Consider the following 16,655-nt stretch of genomic DNA (forward strand, 5'->3'; position numbering starts at 1 on the left):
AAAATTGAATTTCAAAATCATAATATCATTCAACTTATAAAATCTCATCTGCAAAATTAATTAATTAAAAATCAAATTTTTATCACACATACCTATGATTAAGAAGAAAGAATTTTTGTTAGGAGAATGTTAACTTGTGCCCATAAGGCACATGTTAAGGAAGCAAAAATAGAAATTATTAAATGCTAATTTGTGAATTTTGACTTTTGTAGCATTAAATTTTTTGTATCATTAAATGTTGAATTTCTATTTTAGTATATCTTAACATGTGCCCTTAGGCACATGTTAACAAGACCCTTTTTGTTATTCAAGTGGATACAGACAAGTGAGTGAGGTTCAAGCGCATGACATCGCGTGGCAGTCAGTGTACTATAAGTAGAGTGGAATAGCTTCAGTCTTTACTCTTTATGGTTCGTTGGTTTTGTTTTACTTCTTCAGCAAGTTTTTCTTTCTTTCTTCTTCTGATTTTCTCTCTCAAAAACATTTTCTCGAGAAAATCTCACGCGAGAGAAAATGTTTCATTTGTCTCTTCATTATCTTCCTCCACCGCCACCTCGACCTCCAAACGCTGCTATCGTCGCTATTACCGTCGTTATTTTTCTTCTCTTCCAAAATCACAGACGATAGATACGCACTTTTAGTATATTCTTGATTTTAGGTTTAGAATCTTCTTCTTAATCTTGATCTTGATACTTCTACAATCGTTCTTGTTCTTGTAAATTGCATTCCGAGTTCTGTTTCTTCAAGTACGCTATTCCGATTCTTGATAGGATTCTTGCATTTTGTTTCACTTACTGTTTTGGGAGTGAAGATTTTCCCGAGAAAATGTTCCAGGAAAATCGACATTCCGCATTATTTGCAGCGTCTACTTCCGATAGTTACATTGAAGATCCTCCCAAGTAAACTTCAACTTGTGATTAATTAGTGATTAATTATTAATTATTAATTATTAATTATTAATTATTATTATTATGTTCTTGATCCAAATTAATTAACCATATTTATTTACGGCATGTTTTTAGCCTGCTCTGTTTTTAATTTTTTATTACTTGATTATTATAAATATTATTATTTATTAATTATTGTGTCAACAAATTTGATTTACGTCATATTTTAAGCTAATCTGTTATTAGTTTGTTACTATTTTTTTTTTTTATATATAGAGTTTGTTATTATTTGATTATTAGCTTATAAAAGAGTATTATTATTAATTATCTATTGTCATGTTATAAACCGTTTAGCTATATATCCGCTTAATTTTAACTGAAAATAGGTTTGAACTTTGGTTGAATTTTTAATAACCAAAGTATTTGGTGAGAGGATATAGTTTTGTAACTTAGTTAAATACTAGAAACTAAGTAATGCATTATCTCTAATCAAGATTGTTTTATTTGGTGTTGCAGAAGGTCAAGAATTTCATACACAAGGAACTTTCTTCTCTCATTAGCCAAAGTTGGTGGTCTCAGAACACTGAAATTACAAAGGGAGATTCGACTTACAATGACTTAGTAACTAAAAACCCTCTTCTTCTCTACATTGTGTTTTTTAAGAGATTGTGTATTATTCTCCTGTTCTTTTTTTGTAAGTTGCTTAATTTTTTTACTGTTTCTTGATCAGCTTGTTTGAAAATTCACTTGGCCTCCTACCCTCGCCTTATTGTGAAGATCTTGAAAATTCAGGTATGTACTGTTTGGTCTCTTTGGTTTACTACTCTTCAATTGATTATCCTCTTGCTATTTAATGTGTATGCATGAATTAATTCTGAACTATCTTTGCATACTATGACTTGTTTAAATAAAGCATTTAAAAACATTTATGCTTTGAAACAGATTATGTTTGTAATCAAGAAAAGCGTCAAGATTCTGCTCCGAAGGCTCCGGATAATGTCAATTTTCTGCATAAGAGTAATGAACCATATCTGCCTCCATGTCGCAACAAGGTCTGATTTTAGGTTTATATAGAATATGCTTGCTTAGATTAAGCTATCTGCAAATATGGTTTAGTTTCTTGATGAAGTAAGGTAGATTTAGGCATTCAAATATGGTTTGTTTTCTTGATGAAGTAATTAAGGTAGATTTAGGCATTCAAATATTGTTTTCTTGATGAAAGTTATTGAGGTAGATTTAGACATTCAAATATAATTTGGTTTCTTGATGAAGAAATTGAGGTAGACTTAGGCATTCAAATATGATTTGGTTTCTTGATGAAGAAGTAAGGTTCATAACATCCTGTTTTTCAGGCACTATCTTCTTCAACTGGAGACAGCAATGGCTCGCTTAATAGTAACATATCTGGATCTTCTGAGTGTACAAGTCAGGAGCCAGCAGAACCACTGGACAGCAATGGCTCGCTTAGTGGTAACAAATCTGGATCTTCTGAGTGTACAAGTCAGGAGCCAGCAGAATCAGTGATCCCTGATGTCCAAATTCAACAGGAGTTGGAATTAAAATCTTCCAATATGAGCTTAGAAGATAGTTCAACTTGTATCCCTGGTCTAATATTGCCTGATGAGGACAGTTTAATTACATATGATGGGCCTCCTATATTGGCGCCTGAAGTGGAAAGTCCGGATGTGATTGATAGTTTGATATCTGCCCCCGATGAAAGCAATCAGACTGAAGATGATTTTGATTGGGATTTGGACTCGGATGATCCAACTTTTGCTATGATTAAGAAGCTAGCGGAATCCGTACTCGATGGTGATGATGATGATTATGATGATGGTTATTATGATAGTGATTCTTCTGATTTTGAGTACGATGATTCCCTTATGGATGATATTATGGTGAAGCTGGTGCAGCATGGAGCCAGACTTGCTCACATGCACCTTTCTACCCCGCCGTCTTATTCTAATCAGTTGAATCCAGGAATGGATCAACAAGATCAGAATTGTTTTCTGAGAAGCTCCACTGGTCCAGCTGTATACTCATTGTCTTCCCACCATTGCCCATACCACAAAATTTATCAACATTCCCCTCTTTATGATCCTGGTGAGCTTAGAAGGTTTGGTCTTGGAGCTGGTGAATCAACGTTCCAACAGGGGAAAATGCAACCACAGTTGCCTGCATTTGACAAGTTGGCTTCATGCAAGGAGAAACCAAATCCAATGCAGAATTGGTTTGAATATAAGGGCCAAAGCTATGACAATTCTGTAAATGGACCTCCTGGTAAGGAATCGCTTGCATAATGTTTTGTTTGAGTCATGCATAACTGAAATTTTAAATTGTGTTTTAGTTACTGATTTTTTATCGTAATAAACATGGTTAGATTCTCATGGTTATGGCAATATAGATCAAGCAGCAGTTGACAAATTTGGAGATTCTCATGGTAAGTTCTTTGGAGGATTCTACAAGTAGCAGACTTTCCACCGTGTTCAGCAGTCATTCAGTAGTTGAGATGGAGAAACGAATATTATCATGATGAGTGAATGTGACAATGGATTGCTTTAATTTTTCATATTTTTTTAGTGATGTAGTCATGAAGGCTCTGAAGTTTCTTTAGTAGATTTCTCTAGCTACATTTTTAGTTACTGTTCCACAGCTGTGGTTGTTTTAGACTCTTTTTGCGGATAATTGGTTGGTTTTAGACTTTGATTGGTATTCTTTTTGGTACATATATACTCCCTCCAGTTTCAATAAGTAAATTTTTACTTTTAAGATTATTCAACAACTAATGTATGACCCGAAACATTAGTTATTGAATTAACTTAAAAAGTAAAAATTTGCTTATATATCATACAAGAGGTAATAGTTTGATTGGTTGAATTGAAATGGTTTTTAGAGATTTGGGTTAAACATTGGAATAATAGGAGTATAGGACTTGTTAATATTTTAAAGGCAAGCTTAAAAGAACTAAATTTTGTTTGCATGATACAATCACTTTTGATAAAATTATAAAGGGTAATGATTTGTGAACATAATCTTTACACTAGATACCGTATGACAATTATACGATGTTCACCATGTGTCCACAAAAGTGTGTTCTAATAAGTAATAACACCTCTCAATTATAAATTAAAAAATAAAATTAAAAAAGATCAGAGCAAAAGATGCAACTGTTTGTCGTGAGCTTAGTTCAGTTGGTAGGGACATCACATATTTTATGCAGGAGTCGGGGTTCGAATCTCGGACACTTCACTTATTCATCAATTTTTAAGGTGGAATTTCTGGTCACTAGACTACTAGAAAAAAAATTCATAGAGCAAAAGTCGGAACTATATCTAATTCGTTGAAACCTTGTTGACCTTAACCTATCCATTAGTTAATGATGGATACTTAATTTTTCGTTACAGTGAACACAAATTGTAAAATAATGTTTTTGTATGAAAGTGTGGGTCATTTGAGAGTTTATAAAACTTGGATCAAATGACCGTAGTAAAATAAGAAAGATACATTATACTCGTTAGAAGTCTCATTAGAGTGCGAATTGACCAAACTATATATATTTGTTAAGATAGTATTCTCTAAGTTGGACCGCCCGCTATGAAATTTATATTATTAGGCACCTATATATATTTATATCCACGCACCAAGATTCCTTAAAAAAAAAAATAAGAAGAATTCCACGCACCAAGTTTAATAGTTTGGGTGTGAGGTGGTCTCTTAAGTGAGTTGGTTAGACATGAGTTTACAAGTAAGACACGAATATGAATTTATAAGTAATCTTAAAAGTCGGTTTTGTACGGTTGAGTTAGGTTCAACTTTCCAATTATAAGATATTGTCCCTTCCACATGGCAAGTAAGTCGATACAAGGAGCCGGTTGAAGCCTTCGTCGAACCATCGACTCTGATACCAATGTTGTGTCACGAGGAGGTAGTCGATGGTCCATCTACATTGGACTTAAAGAAAAACTATAGAAGTTAGTTGGATATCACACTTTTATCCAAAACTTTAAGGTGTCAGATTTATGGGTCATCTTACTTATAAAATGTTCAACCTCCACTTTTTTAAGCAATGTGAGACTTAATTCACATCACACTTGCCACAATAATCTCCCCATCAAGTGTGAGCCATTCAATTCTTCATGTTTTCCTTCAAACGGAAACTTTTTTTCATCCATACACTTGCATCGAACCCTTCGTCTAACCATCGGCTCTGATATCACTATTAAGTTACGAGGGGGCAGCCGATACAAGGAGCTGATCGAATGCTTCGTCGAACCATCAACGTTGATACCATTGTTGGGTCATGTGTGGGCAATTGAGAGGTCATCTACATTGGGCTTAAGAAACCGCTATACAAGTGAGTTGAATACCACACTTTGACCTAAAACTTTTAAGGTGTTAGGTTTATCTATAATCTCATATATAAAATGTTTAACCTTCATTTTTTTAAGCAATATGAGACTTATAAATTCACATTACACTTGTTAATATATTTAAAATGTCTGGGACACTCTATAATATTTTTGATATTTTATTATTAATACATATGATTATATAAGATTGTATTGTCTTGTAATTAAAATCGATGAAAATTATAATTAGGTGATTTTTTTTTAGGGTCATGCTAAACAGTGTCCCGAAACACTATTTAAGCATACTAAAAGAGGAAATAAATGATAAAATTAATGACGAGAAATCATAATTTTTTGCATCATGAAAATTTTAAATGCACAATTTACAAAATAAAATTTTTATATCGGAGCATTTTCCTTTCTTTTATCCTCTCCTTTCTCTTTCAATTCTTTCTTTGTTGTCGGGATAAGTGTGTCCTTTTGTTTCTCTTCATTTTGTCGTTATTGAACTTTCCTGTGTTGCGTTAAATCACTTTTATCAATCGATGGACTTATCTAACGCCCTTGACAACAACAACAAAAAAAACTTATCTAACGCTTGGCATGCATTCATTGATGTCAAATAACAAAAACAATTTTGAGCACGTCAAGGTAATTTGATTTCGAAAGAAAAGAACGTACTAGTATGTTTGAGTATATCCACTCATATGTAGAGCCTAGAGTGAGTAATGATATATGTCACGTTTAGATAAACAATTTATTTTACAGCTTATAATATAAGCGTTTGTGTAGAAGCTATTTTCTCCCAAGATAAAATAAAATTAAAATTATTTTCGTTTGAATTATATGTTATTTTTATAAGTTGAAACTAAACTGAAACTGAATAGTGAATACTCCGTATATTATAAGTTGTTTTATGTAAAAAATTCTCTTAAAAAGTGTTACTCCTAAGTATTTATCTTGTACCTGTACAAGTTTAATAGTAATTCAATCCAAACATGTCTTATTATATGACTTTATTAGACGCTGACCTTGTCTTACACTGTAACTCGAATGCGCGTGACTCATGATTGAGGGAACAGACGCGGAAGCAGATGAACCACACAAACACATGTATGTAGCCCCAGACAGACTCATTCATATTTCATACCAACGCCTCCAAAAGTTTTCTGGGCCCTTGCTCTCAAACGTAGAAGCAACGTCCATGCCTTCTTGGAAACTTTCCTTTGCTCTTTTTGTTGAAAAATATAATATAATTTGCCAATATTTTCTTTAGAAAATAAATCTATCATAAAAACGTGATCAAATGTGAAAAGTTTATTTAAAAGGCTTAAAAATCAACTAAACTTTTGACAAAGATTAGGCTTAATTTGTTAGCATTATTTTTCGGTCTTAGTGTGTAGTATTGTTGTCTCGTCTTAGTGTGCAGAGTATTGTTAACCCGTCTGCGGTATTCATTTGTTTCAGGTTGAAGGATTAAGTTTGATCTAGTGGAGATCTAATCAATGACTTTTGTGTCATTAACGCTATAGTTTTATTCCGGACACTTCAATATAGTCAAATATGCAGGCTATGCAATATGTCGTTTTATGATATCAACACGGATGCTGTGAGTTTGTTCGCAGATTCATCCTTTTAGTTTTTCGCAATTTTGAATTTGTATTACATCGATGTACTGTTTTCAATTTGAATGAATGAATATATTTTATTTAGTAAAAAAATAGATATTTCACAATTTTTTTATAATATCAATGTTGGACAATGGCAAACTGAAGCCATTCTTATTTTCTTTGTGATGTCGCACATTGGTAGAAAATATTTTTTACTTTATTCCATATTTTCCTTAATTGATTTTCATCAGTTAAGATTTTCATTCCTTAACAAATATCTCCTTTTAATGCTCTTAAATCAGATTGCATAACCTCCAATTTATTAGCATATTTCTAACTGTCAATTGATTTCAATTGTTTGGCTATTATTAAGGAATAAGAGGAGCTGTTTTACTGAAAAAAGTAGAGAACGGTTTTCATTGGTTTTCTATTTAAAAGACTGTCATAGTTTTGTGACAGGGGAGAAAATTCTTCTCTTTACTTCACTTCTTTTTCCTATCTTCTACTTCTAGAATCTGAGCAATTGTTCTGTGATTTCCATAGCCTAAGGCCACGAGTGCACGTGTTCGTAGGCTCGTTGTGTTAACCTTGGGAAGCAGTCGGCAATCTAGATTGCATCAAGGTCTAGCCGAATTTTGCTTTCAAGGCAGTGATTTTTCACGGCACAACAAACTTCCAATCTGTGTTACACTCTTTTTGTTTTGTACTACTCCTAATATATTCCAACAATTTGAAAGCAAAATTTATCCTTTTTATTCAAGTACTAAACAAAAATGGCTGGAAGTCTATCAAGAATCATTCCGGATATGTCGAAAATGGAACCTCTAGACGGCTCAAATTATAGGAGATGGTCTCAAAAACTGTTGATTTTGTTTGAAGCCTTAGAGGTTGATTATGTGCTATTTGAAGATCCTCCCGCTGATGTCAACACTGCTGTCAACGCTGTTGAATCATCTACTCCTGCTACCCCTATCGTCACACCGCTTCCCGCAGAAACCAAGAAAGCTGACGAAGAAGCTAAGAAGAAATATGAAAAGGACAACAAAACTGCTAGAGGTCATCTGCTTACTCATATGGCAGATAATCTGTTTGATCTTTTCATTAATCAAAAGTCTGCGAAGGCAATATGGGACACTCTGCTGAAACGTTACGGCGATGACGATTGATGATAAATTTCGCAAGTGCACGAAAATCACGTAGTAATAAAAATATCGATCCACAGGGATTGTGTGATCAAACTAATCGAATGGTGTTCATAGACATTATACAGAAAATACACATAAATTGGGGGTATGTTGAGTAATGAATTGCTAGAAAATATGCTTGATATAATGGAAAAGCGAGGTAGAATCATCGGAATCGCCTAGTCTATAGTTCAACCACATGCAATCTACTATATCATAGGAATCTACTCAAGTGTTAACAACTAGATCGACAAAATAGTGAATCGCAATCTCTTGTCAAAATCCACTCTATTCGTTGTCGATACTCCCCCGATCTCTCGGGCGGAAGCTACCTACAACGAATGATCTTAACGCGCGTCAATCGTTCGCTACACTCTATGCCTCAATCTCTCGACCGGAGACACTCGAGCGCTCAATACAATTCAGTTCAGACATTAAATCAATACTCTCGCACGTGACTTAACTCAAAATCATTACAACACTAATGAAGGATTGTAAAACATTAAACATTGAATTGCATCAAATTAATCACTATGAAAAGAGTAGATTCTTACACATATAACAGATTACACATGATCTCCCTACATTCTAGACTATCCTAGATCCTACCTCCAAGGAGTTTAGCTCCTCATCGTTCTTCGTTCGCTTCCTCGCTTCATCACCACGGCTTGTGAATCCATGATCTGATGCGCTTGGAGCTCTCCACTGGAGTGTTGAATCACGATCTTCAAGTTCCAAGACCAGAATGTAGTCCAATTTCGCAGAATTTTCCAACCCGAAAACAGAATTATGCAGAAAATATATATACAGAATGCAACCACGCCGCGCGCCAGATCTATCACGCCGCGCGTGGTTGCAAATCCATCAACTACGCCGCGCGTGGTAACAGAATCACGCGGCGCGTGATCAAGTCAGAGAACAATCTTCATCTTCAGCAAAGCTTCACGCCGCGCGTGGTAAGGCCTCACGCCGCGCGTAGTCAAGTCAGAGAGCAACCTAGTTCCTGAACCAAGCTTCACGCCGCGCGTGGTCAAGTATCACGCCGCGCGTGATCAGAGTACAAATCCTGGCTCCCTGTGAGCTCCATCACGCGGCGCGTGATGGGCTACGCCCCCAGCGTAGTGAAAATCATTCATTTCCTGCAGTTTTTCCTGTTTTCTTGCAAAATAAGTAATCAAGCTAATGGTTAGATTTCTCTCATATTTATTGCTAAAAACCTACTAAAATGTATCTAATGTTGCTAAAATAGGCATGGATTAGAGAGTGTGACGATTTGTCATCACAACCCCAAACTTAAACCTTTCCTTGTCCTCAAGGAAACAACTTTTACCTCAAGCTTTTGTGTCAAGACCTTGGCATTTTCCTTAAATTCACTCGAATCATACATACGTGAGAATCACCTGATGATCAATGATCCACCTGCAAACAATGCTCAATTGCACACTCGTTCCCGCAAGACATTTTCAAGTAGTTCACACTTTTCGACCAAGGCTCTATGATTTCATCACACTACTCACATGCACTCTTCAGTTTGGGTGATTCACTCAAATCAACACATCAATGCAAGTCAACAATAATTTTGCAAGTAATCTAAGAATTCATTCGGTTCACTTTGTGCACACACATTAGAGGTCTTTTAGGGTTATAACGTGGCTTGGCTAGGGTGGATGGTGACATTTTGGGATAAGTAGTAGAAAAACTTGGAGTTAGATCCCCCTATTAGTCAAAGAACATTTTCATAAACCAAACCCCTTTTGAAATATGGTGGACTAGAGAACTTTTTTCACAACATCAAACAAAGTTTTGCAATTCTTTGAATTCAAGGCTATCACTTCTTTTTGTACTTCTTTTCTATTTTCTTTCACATTCATCTCCTTTTTTTTTCATTCATTTTTTTTTTTTCATTTCTTCTTTTGCCTTGCAATTTTTGAAATTTTTTGAAAAATTATTCCATCAAAACATTTATAAGTTCTCTAGTACCCTCACCCCAAACTTTATTTGTTGCTAATTCCAAAGAGCAACCCCAAACTTAGTAGTGAGCAATGCGCATCAACCACTAATTAGGTGCCTAACCTCCAAGAAAGTCATTCCTTTTTTCAAAAATTTCTTAAGGTTTTGCAAAAATAACATATTTTCTTTCAGCTCAAATTGGTTAAGCAAAGGATAATAATGTAAGGGTGGATAGAAAGGCTCAAAGGTACCAAGGAACATGCCTCGTGTGTGCTACAAAAGTACCAATCAAATAAAAAGATGACAAGCAAAATCGAGAGACAATACATGAGTGGATATCACACATAGAAGAAAAAGGAGTGTTTGGCTCAATACCTCTCGGTTGGGTCGAATCAAAGAACCGGTCAAAAAGTGTGCGTTCCCTTCCTTTGCCTCTTGATCACATGAGTGCAACAAGCTATTGCACTGCAAGTTTCACAAATCACACACGGAGAAAATCAAGCAATTGATACTCAAGTAACTAGAAGGAACATGCCAACGTATTGAAACAAACTCTAAAAGTAAAAACCATTCCACCATCAAACAAGAGAAGATTCAAATTCAGAGTACACAATAAAACATCCAGCCAATATTCAAGCAACATCAAACAATTATTCATAAAGTAGCATAAGAGTGAAAAGGAAGAAAGGACCGTAAACTCATGGGTTGCCTCCCATGAAGCGCTTCTTTCTCGTCATTAGCTTGACGCTTCATCATCACAAGTTTAGGGAGGATACTTCAACTTTGATTCAACCCGGCTCCTCTTGTTTTCTTCATTCAAAGGAGCAATATTAATATCAAATAGTAATGATTTCACACTTCCCGAATCACTCTTGAGATCTTCCCCTTTGGTCTTCAAATTGGTTCTTTCCTTCTTACTAGACCGTGATGGAGATTTCTTAGAGCCTTTCCTCACCGAAGCTTTCAATGTTGAAGTGGAAGACTTTTGAGGATTTACAACCGGATCGGGCTCTTCTTCTTTGGCCATCTTGTGCAAACAATAGATAGGAACCACACCATCCAAGTCCCATCCTAGGTCGTCATTCACTTTCTCCGCTTCTTTTAACAAGTCATTCTCTTCTAGTGGAGTGAGCAAATCACTTATGATCACGGGTTTCCTAGAGTCGCCACCCAAAAACACATACTTCCATTTAGGAGGAAGTTCTTTCAATTCCGGTGGCTTTTTTATTTCCTTTGGCTCTTTCTCCTCTTCTAGGGGGTTATCCAAGTTTTGAAGAAATATTTCAATCTCATGATCCCACTCTTCTTTCTCATCTATTACCACTTCCTCTAGCACTTCCACTCTGAAACATTCGGATACCACTCCACAAACTTCAAGGTCTTGGTTCTTGACCCTCTTCATCCTAGGATAAGGCATTCTAGCATATGGTGAAGGAACTTGAAACTTGGAATCCTTCACAAGAGGTTTCTTGCCTTTCTTGGCACTAGACTCATTCTCCACTCTCTTTTCAACTTCACCCTCATAAGCTTTTTCTTCCTTATTTTTTTCTTCTTTCTTATTTTCTCTTCTATTTTCAACTACACCATCCTTCATCTTTTCAACTACACCATTTTTACTCTCATCATTCTTAGGATTCTCCACTACTTTTTGTGATGAAACTTCTCTACTTCTCAAATTAATGGAATTACAACTTTCATTACGAGGATCCGTGGTGTTTCCACAAAAACCACTTTGAGTTTGTAGAGAAGAGACTTGCCTTACTAGTTGACCCATTTGGTTTTCGAGATGTTTGATGGAGGCTTCATGACGTTCGCTTGACACCTCTTGGTTTGCCTTCATCACCTCAAAATTGCTTTGAGTCATCTTCATGGCCAAGATAAGAGTATCTTCAAAAGATTCAAGGTGATCTTCAAAATGTTGATCTTGAGGAAATGCTTGATTCAGATTAGCTCCATAAGAACAATTCATGTGATTCTTCACTCCAAGATTGAAGGTGTTGACATGAGGATTATTTTGAAAGGTTGCTTGCACCATACATTGAGCTTCTAGTTGTTTGGTAATGATTTGTAGAAACACATTATTGAACTTGCAACTAGTTAAAAGTGCCTCTTGATTGTATGATTCAAACATGTCTTCCTTCCACTTTACGATTTGCTCGTGCTGCTTTCTCAATCTCAGAATCGAATTCCAGCTCAATTGGACCTGTTCTCCACATGCACAAGGAAGCACACAAGTAGAACGTTCCGGTAGAAAATATAAAACAGAAAAATAAAGAAAACACAGAAAATATGAACACTATCGCCTTGTCGAATCAATCACAATCCCCGGCAACGGCGCCAAAAACTTGATGATAAATTTCGCAAGTGCACGAAAATCACGTAGTAATAAAAATATCGATCCACAGGGATTGTGTGATCAAACTAATCGAATGGTGTTCATAGACATTATACAGAAAATACACATAAATTGGGGGTATGTTGAGTAATGAATTGCTAGAAAATATGCTTGATATAATGGAAAAGCGAGGTAGAATCATCGGAATCGCCTAGTCTATAGTTCAACCACATGCAATCTACTATATCATAGGAATCTACTCAAGTGTTAACAACTAGATCGACAAAATAGTGAATCGCAATCTCTTGTCAAAATCCACTCTATTCGTTGTCGATACTCCCCCGATCTCTCGGGCGGAAGCTACCTACAACGAATGATCTTAACGCGCGTCAATCGTTCGCTACACTCTATGCCTCAATCTCTCGACCGGAGACACTCGAGCGCTCAATACAATTCAGTTCAGACATTAAATCAATACTCTCGCACGTGACTTAACTCAAAATCATTACAACACTAATGAAGGATTGTAAAGCATTAAACATTGAATTGCATCAAATTAATCACTATGAAAAGAGTAGATTCTTACACATATAACAGATTACACATGATCTCCCTACATTCTAGACTATCCTAGATCCTACCTCCAAGGAGTTTAGCTCCTCATCGTTCTTCGTTCGCTTCCTCGCTTCATCGCCACGGCTTGTGAATCCATGATCTGATGCGCTTGGAGCTCTCCACTGGAGTGTTGAATCACGATCTTCAAGTTCCAAGACCAGAATGTAGTCCAATTTCGCAGAATTTTCCAACCCGAAAACAGAATTATGCAGAAAATATATATACAGAATGCAACCACGCCGCGCGCCAGATCTATCACGCCGCGCGTGGTTGCAAATCCATCAACTACGCCGCGCGTGGTAACAGAATCACGCGGCGCGTGATCAAGTCAGAGAACAATCTTCATCTTCAGCAAAGCTTCACGCCGCGCGTGGTAAGGCCTCACGCCGCGCGTAGTCAAGTCAGAGAGCAACCTAGTTCCTGAACCAAGCTTCACGCCGCGCGTGGTCAAGTATCACGCCGCGCGTGATCAGAGTACAAATCCTGGCTCCCTGTGAGCTCCATCACGCGGCGCGTGATGGGCTACGCCCCCAGCGTAGTGAAAATCATTCATTTCCTGCAGTTTTTCCTGTTTTCTTGCAAAATAAGTAATCAAGCTAATGGTTAGATTTCTCTCATATTTATTGCTAAAAACCTACTAAAATGTATCTAATGTTGCTAAAATAGGCATGGATTAGAGAGTGTGACGATTTGTCATCACAACCCCAAACTTAAACCTTTCCTTGTCCTCAAGGAAACAACTTTTACCTCAAGCTTTTGTGTCAAGACCTTGGCATTTTCCTTAAATTCACTCGAATCATACATACGTGAGAATCACCTGATGATCAATGATCCACCTGCAAACAATGCTCAATTGCACACTCGTTCCCGCAAGACATTTTCAAGTAGTTCACACTTTTCGACCAAGGCTCTATGATTTCATCACACTACTCACATGCACTCTTCAGTTTGGGTGATTCACTCAAATCAACACATCAATGCAAGTCAACAATAATTTTGCAAGTAATCTAAGAATTCATTCGGTTCACTTTGTGCACACACATTAGAGGTCTTTTAGGGTTATAACGTGGCTTGGCTAGGGTGGATGGTGACATTTTGGGATAAGTAGTAGAAAAACTTGGAGTTAGATCCCCCTATTAGTCAAAGAACATTTTCATAAACCAAACCCCTTTTGAAATATGGTGGACTAGAGAACTTTTTTCACAACATCAAACAAAGTTTTGCAATTCTTTGAATTCAAGGCTATCACTTCTTTTTGTACTTCTTTTCTATTTTCTTTCACATTCATCTCCTTTTTTTTTCATTCATTTTTTTTTTTTCATTTCTTCTTTTGCCTTGCAATTTTTGAAATTTTTTGAAAAATTATTCCATCAAAACATTTATAAGTTCTCTAGTACCCTCACCCCAAACTTTATTTGTTGCTAATTCCAAAGAGCAACCCCAAACTTAGTAGTGAGCAATGCGCATCAACCACTAATTAGGTGCCTAACCTCCAAGAAAGTCATTCCTTTTTTCAAAAATTTCTTAAGGTTTTGCAAAAATAACATATTTTCTTTCAGCTCAAATTGGTTAAGCAAAGGATAATAATGTAAGGGTGGATAGAAAGGCTCAAAGGTACCAAGGAACATGCCTCGTGTGTGCTACAAAAGTATCAATCAAATAAAAAGATGACAAGCAAAATCGAGAGACAATACATGAGTGGATATCACACATAGAAGAAAAAGGAGTGTTTGGCTCAATACCTCTCGGTTGGGTCGAATCAAAGAACCGGTCAAAAAGTGTGCGTTCCCTTCCTTTGCCTCTTGATCACATGAGTGCAACAAGCTATTGCACTGCAAGTTTCACAAATCACACACGGAGAAAATCAAGCAATTGATACTCAAGTAACTAGAAGGAACATGCCAACGTATTGAAACAAACTCTAAAAGTAAAAACCATTCCACCATCAAACAAGAGAAGATTCAAATTCAGAGTACACAATAAAACATCCAGCCAATATTCAAGCAACATCAAACAATTATTCATAAAGTAGCATAAGAGTGAAAAGGAAGAAAGGACCGTAAACTCATGGGTTGCCTCCCATGAAGCGCTTCTTTCTCGTCATTAGCTTGACGCTTCATCATCACAAGTTTAGGGAGGATACTTCAACTTTGATTCAACCCGGCTCCTCTTGTTTTCTTCATTCAAAGGAGCAATATTAATATCAAATAGTAATGATTTCACACTTCCCGAATCACTCTTGAGATCTTCCCCTTTGGTCTTCAAATTGGTTCTTTCCTTCTTACTAGACCGTGATGGAGATTTCTTAGAGCCTTTCCTCACCGAAGCTTTCAATGTTGAAGTGGAAGACTTTTGAGGATTTACAACCGGATCGGGCTCTTCTTCTTTGGCCATCTTGTGCAAACAATAGATAGGAACCACACCATCCAAGTCCCATCCTAGGTCGTCATTCACTTTCTCCGCTTCTTTTAACAAGTCATTCTCTTCTAGTGGAGTGAGCAAATCACTTATGATCACGGGTTTCCTAGAGTCGCCACCCAAAAACACATACTTCCATTTAGGAGGAAGTTCTTTCAATTCCGGTGGCTTTTTTATTTCCTTTGGCTCTTTCTCCTCTTCTAGGGGGTTATCCAAGTTTTGAAGAAATATTTCAATCTCATGATCCCACTCTTCTTTCTCATCTATTACCACTTCCTCTAGCACTTCCACTCTGAAACATTCGGATACCACTCCACAAACTTCAAGGTCTTGGTTCTTGACCCTCTTCATCCTAGGATAAGGCATTCTAGCATATGGTGAAGGAACTTGAAACTTGGAATCCTTCACAAGAGGTTTCTTGCCTTTCTTGGCACTAGACTCATTCTCCACTCTCTTTTCAACTTCACCCTCATAAGCTTTTTCTTCCTTATTTTTTTCTTCTTTCTTATTTTCTCTTCTATTTTCAACTACACCATCCTTCATCTTTTCAACTACACCATTTTTACTCTCATCATTCTTAGGATTCTCCACTACTTTTTGTGATGAAACTTCTCTACTTCTCAAATTAATGGAATTACAACTTTCATTACGAGGATCCGTGGTGTTTCCACAAAAACCACTTTGAGTTTGTAGAGAAGAGACTTGCCTTACTAGTTGACCCATTTGGTTTTCGAGATGTTTGATGGAGGCTTCATGACGTTCGCTTGACACCTCTTGGTTTGCCTTCATCACCTCAAAATTGCTTTGAGTCATCTTCATGGCCAAGATAAGAGTATCTTCAAAAGATTCAAGGTGATCTTCAAAATGTTGATCTTGAGGAAATGCTTGATTCAGATTAGCTCCATAAGAACAATTCATGTGATTCTTCACTCCAAGATTGAAGGTGTTGACATGAGGATTATTTTGAAAGGTTGCTTGCACCATACATTGAGCTTCTAGTTGTTTGGTAATGATTTGTAGAAACACATTATTGAACTTGCAACTAGTTAAAAGTGCCTCTTGATTGTATGATTCAAACATGTCTTCCTTCCACTTTACGATTTGCTCGTGCTGCTTTCTCAATCTCAGAATCGAATTCCAGCTCAATTGGACCTGTTCTCCACATGCACAAGGAAGCACACAAGTAGAACGTTCCGGTAGAAAATATAAAACAGAAAAATAAAGAAAACACAGAAAATATGAACACTATCGCCTTGTCGAATCAATCACAATCCCCGGCAACGGCGCCAAAAACTTGATGATAAATT

At 36.5% G+C, this 16,655-nt stretch overlaps 1 protein-coding gene across 1 annotated transcript; it reads left to right on the forward strand.

Moving 5' to 3' along the window:
* The first annotated feature begins 400 nt into the window (after window positions 1-400).
* Window positions 401-3,587, forward strand: LOC123903068. The gene is made up of 6 exons (XM_045952941.1): window positions 401-899; window positions 1,404-1,508; window positions 1,618-1,679; window positions 1,830-1,939; window positions 2,240-3,167; window positions 3,268-3,587. Exons 1-6 carry the CDS (start codon window positions 826-828, stop codon window positions 3,354-3,356), a joined length of 1,368 nt encoding a protein of 455 aa, XP_045808897.1. The 5' UTR covers window positions 401-825; the 3' UTR covers window positions 3,357-3,587.
* The last annotated feature ends 13,068 nt before the right edge of the window (window positions 3,588-16,655 follow it).

Source organism: Trifolium pratense, linkage group LG1 (genome assembly GCF_020283565.1).
Source record: "Trifolium pratense cultivar HEN17-A07 linkage group LG1, ARS_RC_1.1, whole genome shotgun sequence".
In the NCBI taxonomy this organism is placed as follows: Eukaryota; Viridiplantae; Streptophyta; class Magnoliopsida; order Fabales; family Fabaceae; genus Trifolium; species Trifolium pratense.

Bases quoted from the DNA above. Each gene is read 5' to 3' on its own strand.
- LOC123903068 (XM_045952941.1), top strand. From the start codon at position 826: ATGTTCCAGGAAAATCGACATTCCGCATTATTTGCAGCGTCTACTTCC. The intron at 900-1,403 runs GTAAACTTCAAC...TTGGTGTTGCAG, and splicing joins TACATTGAAGATCCTCCCAA to AAGGTCAAGAATTTCATACA. The intron at 3,168-3,267 runs GTAAGGAATCGC...AAACATGGTTAG, and splicing joins TTCTGTAAATGGACCTCCTG to ATTCTCATGGTTATGGCAAT.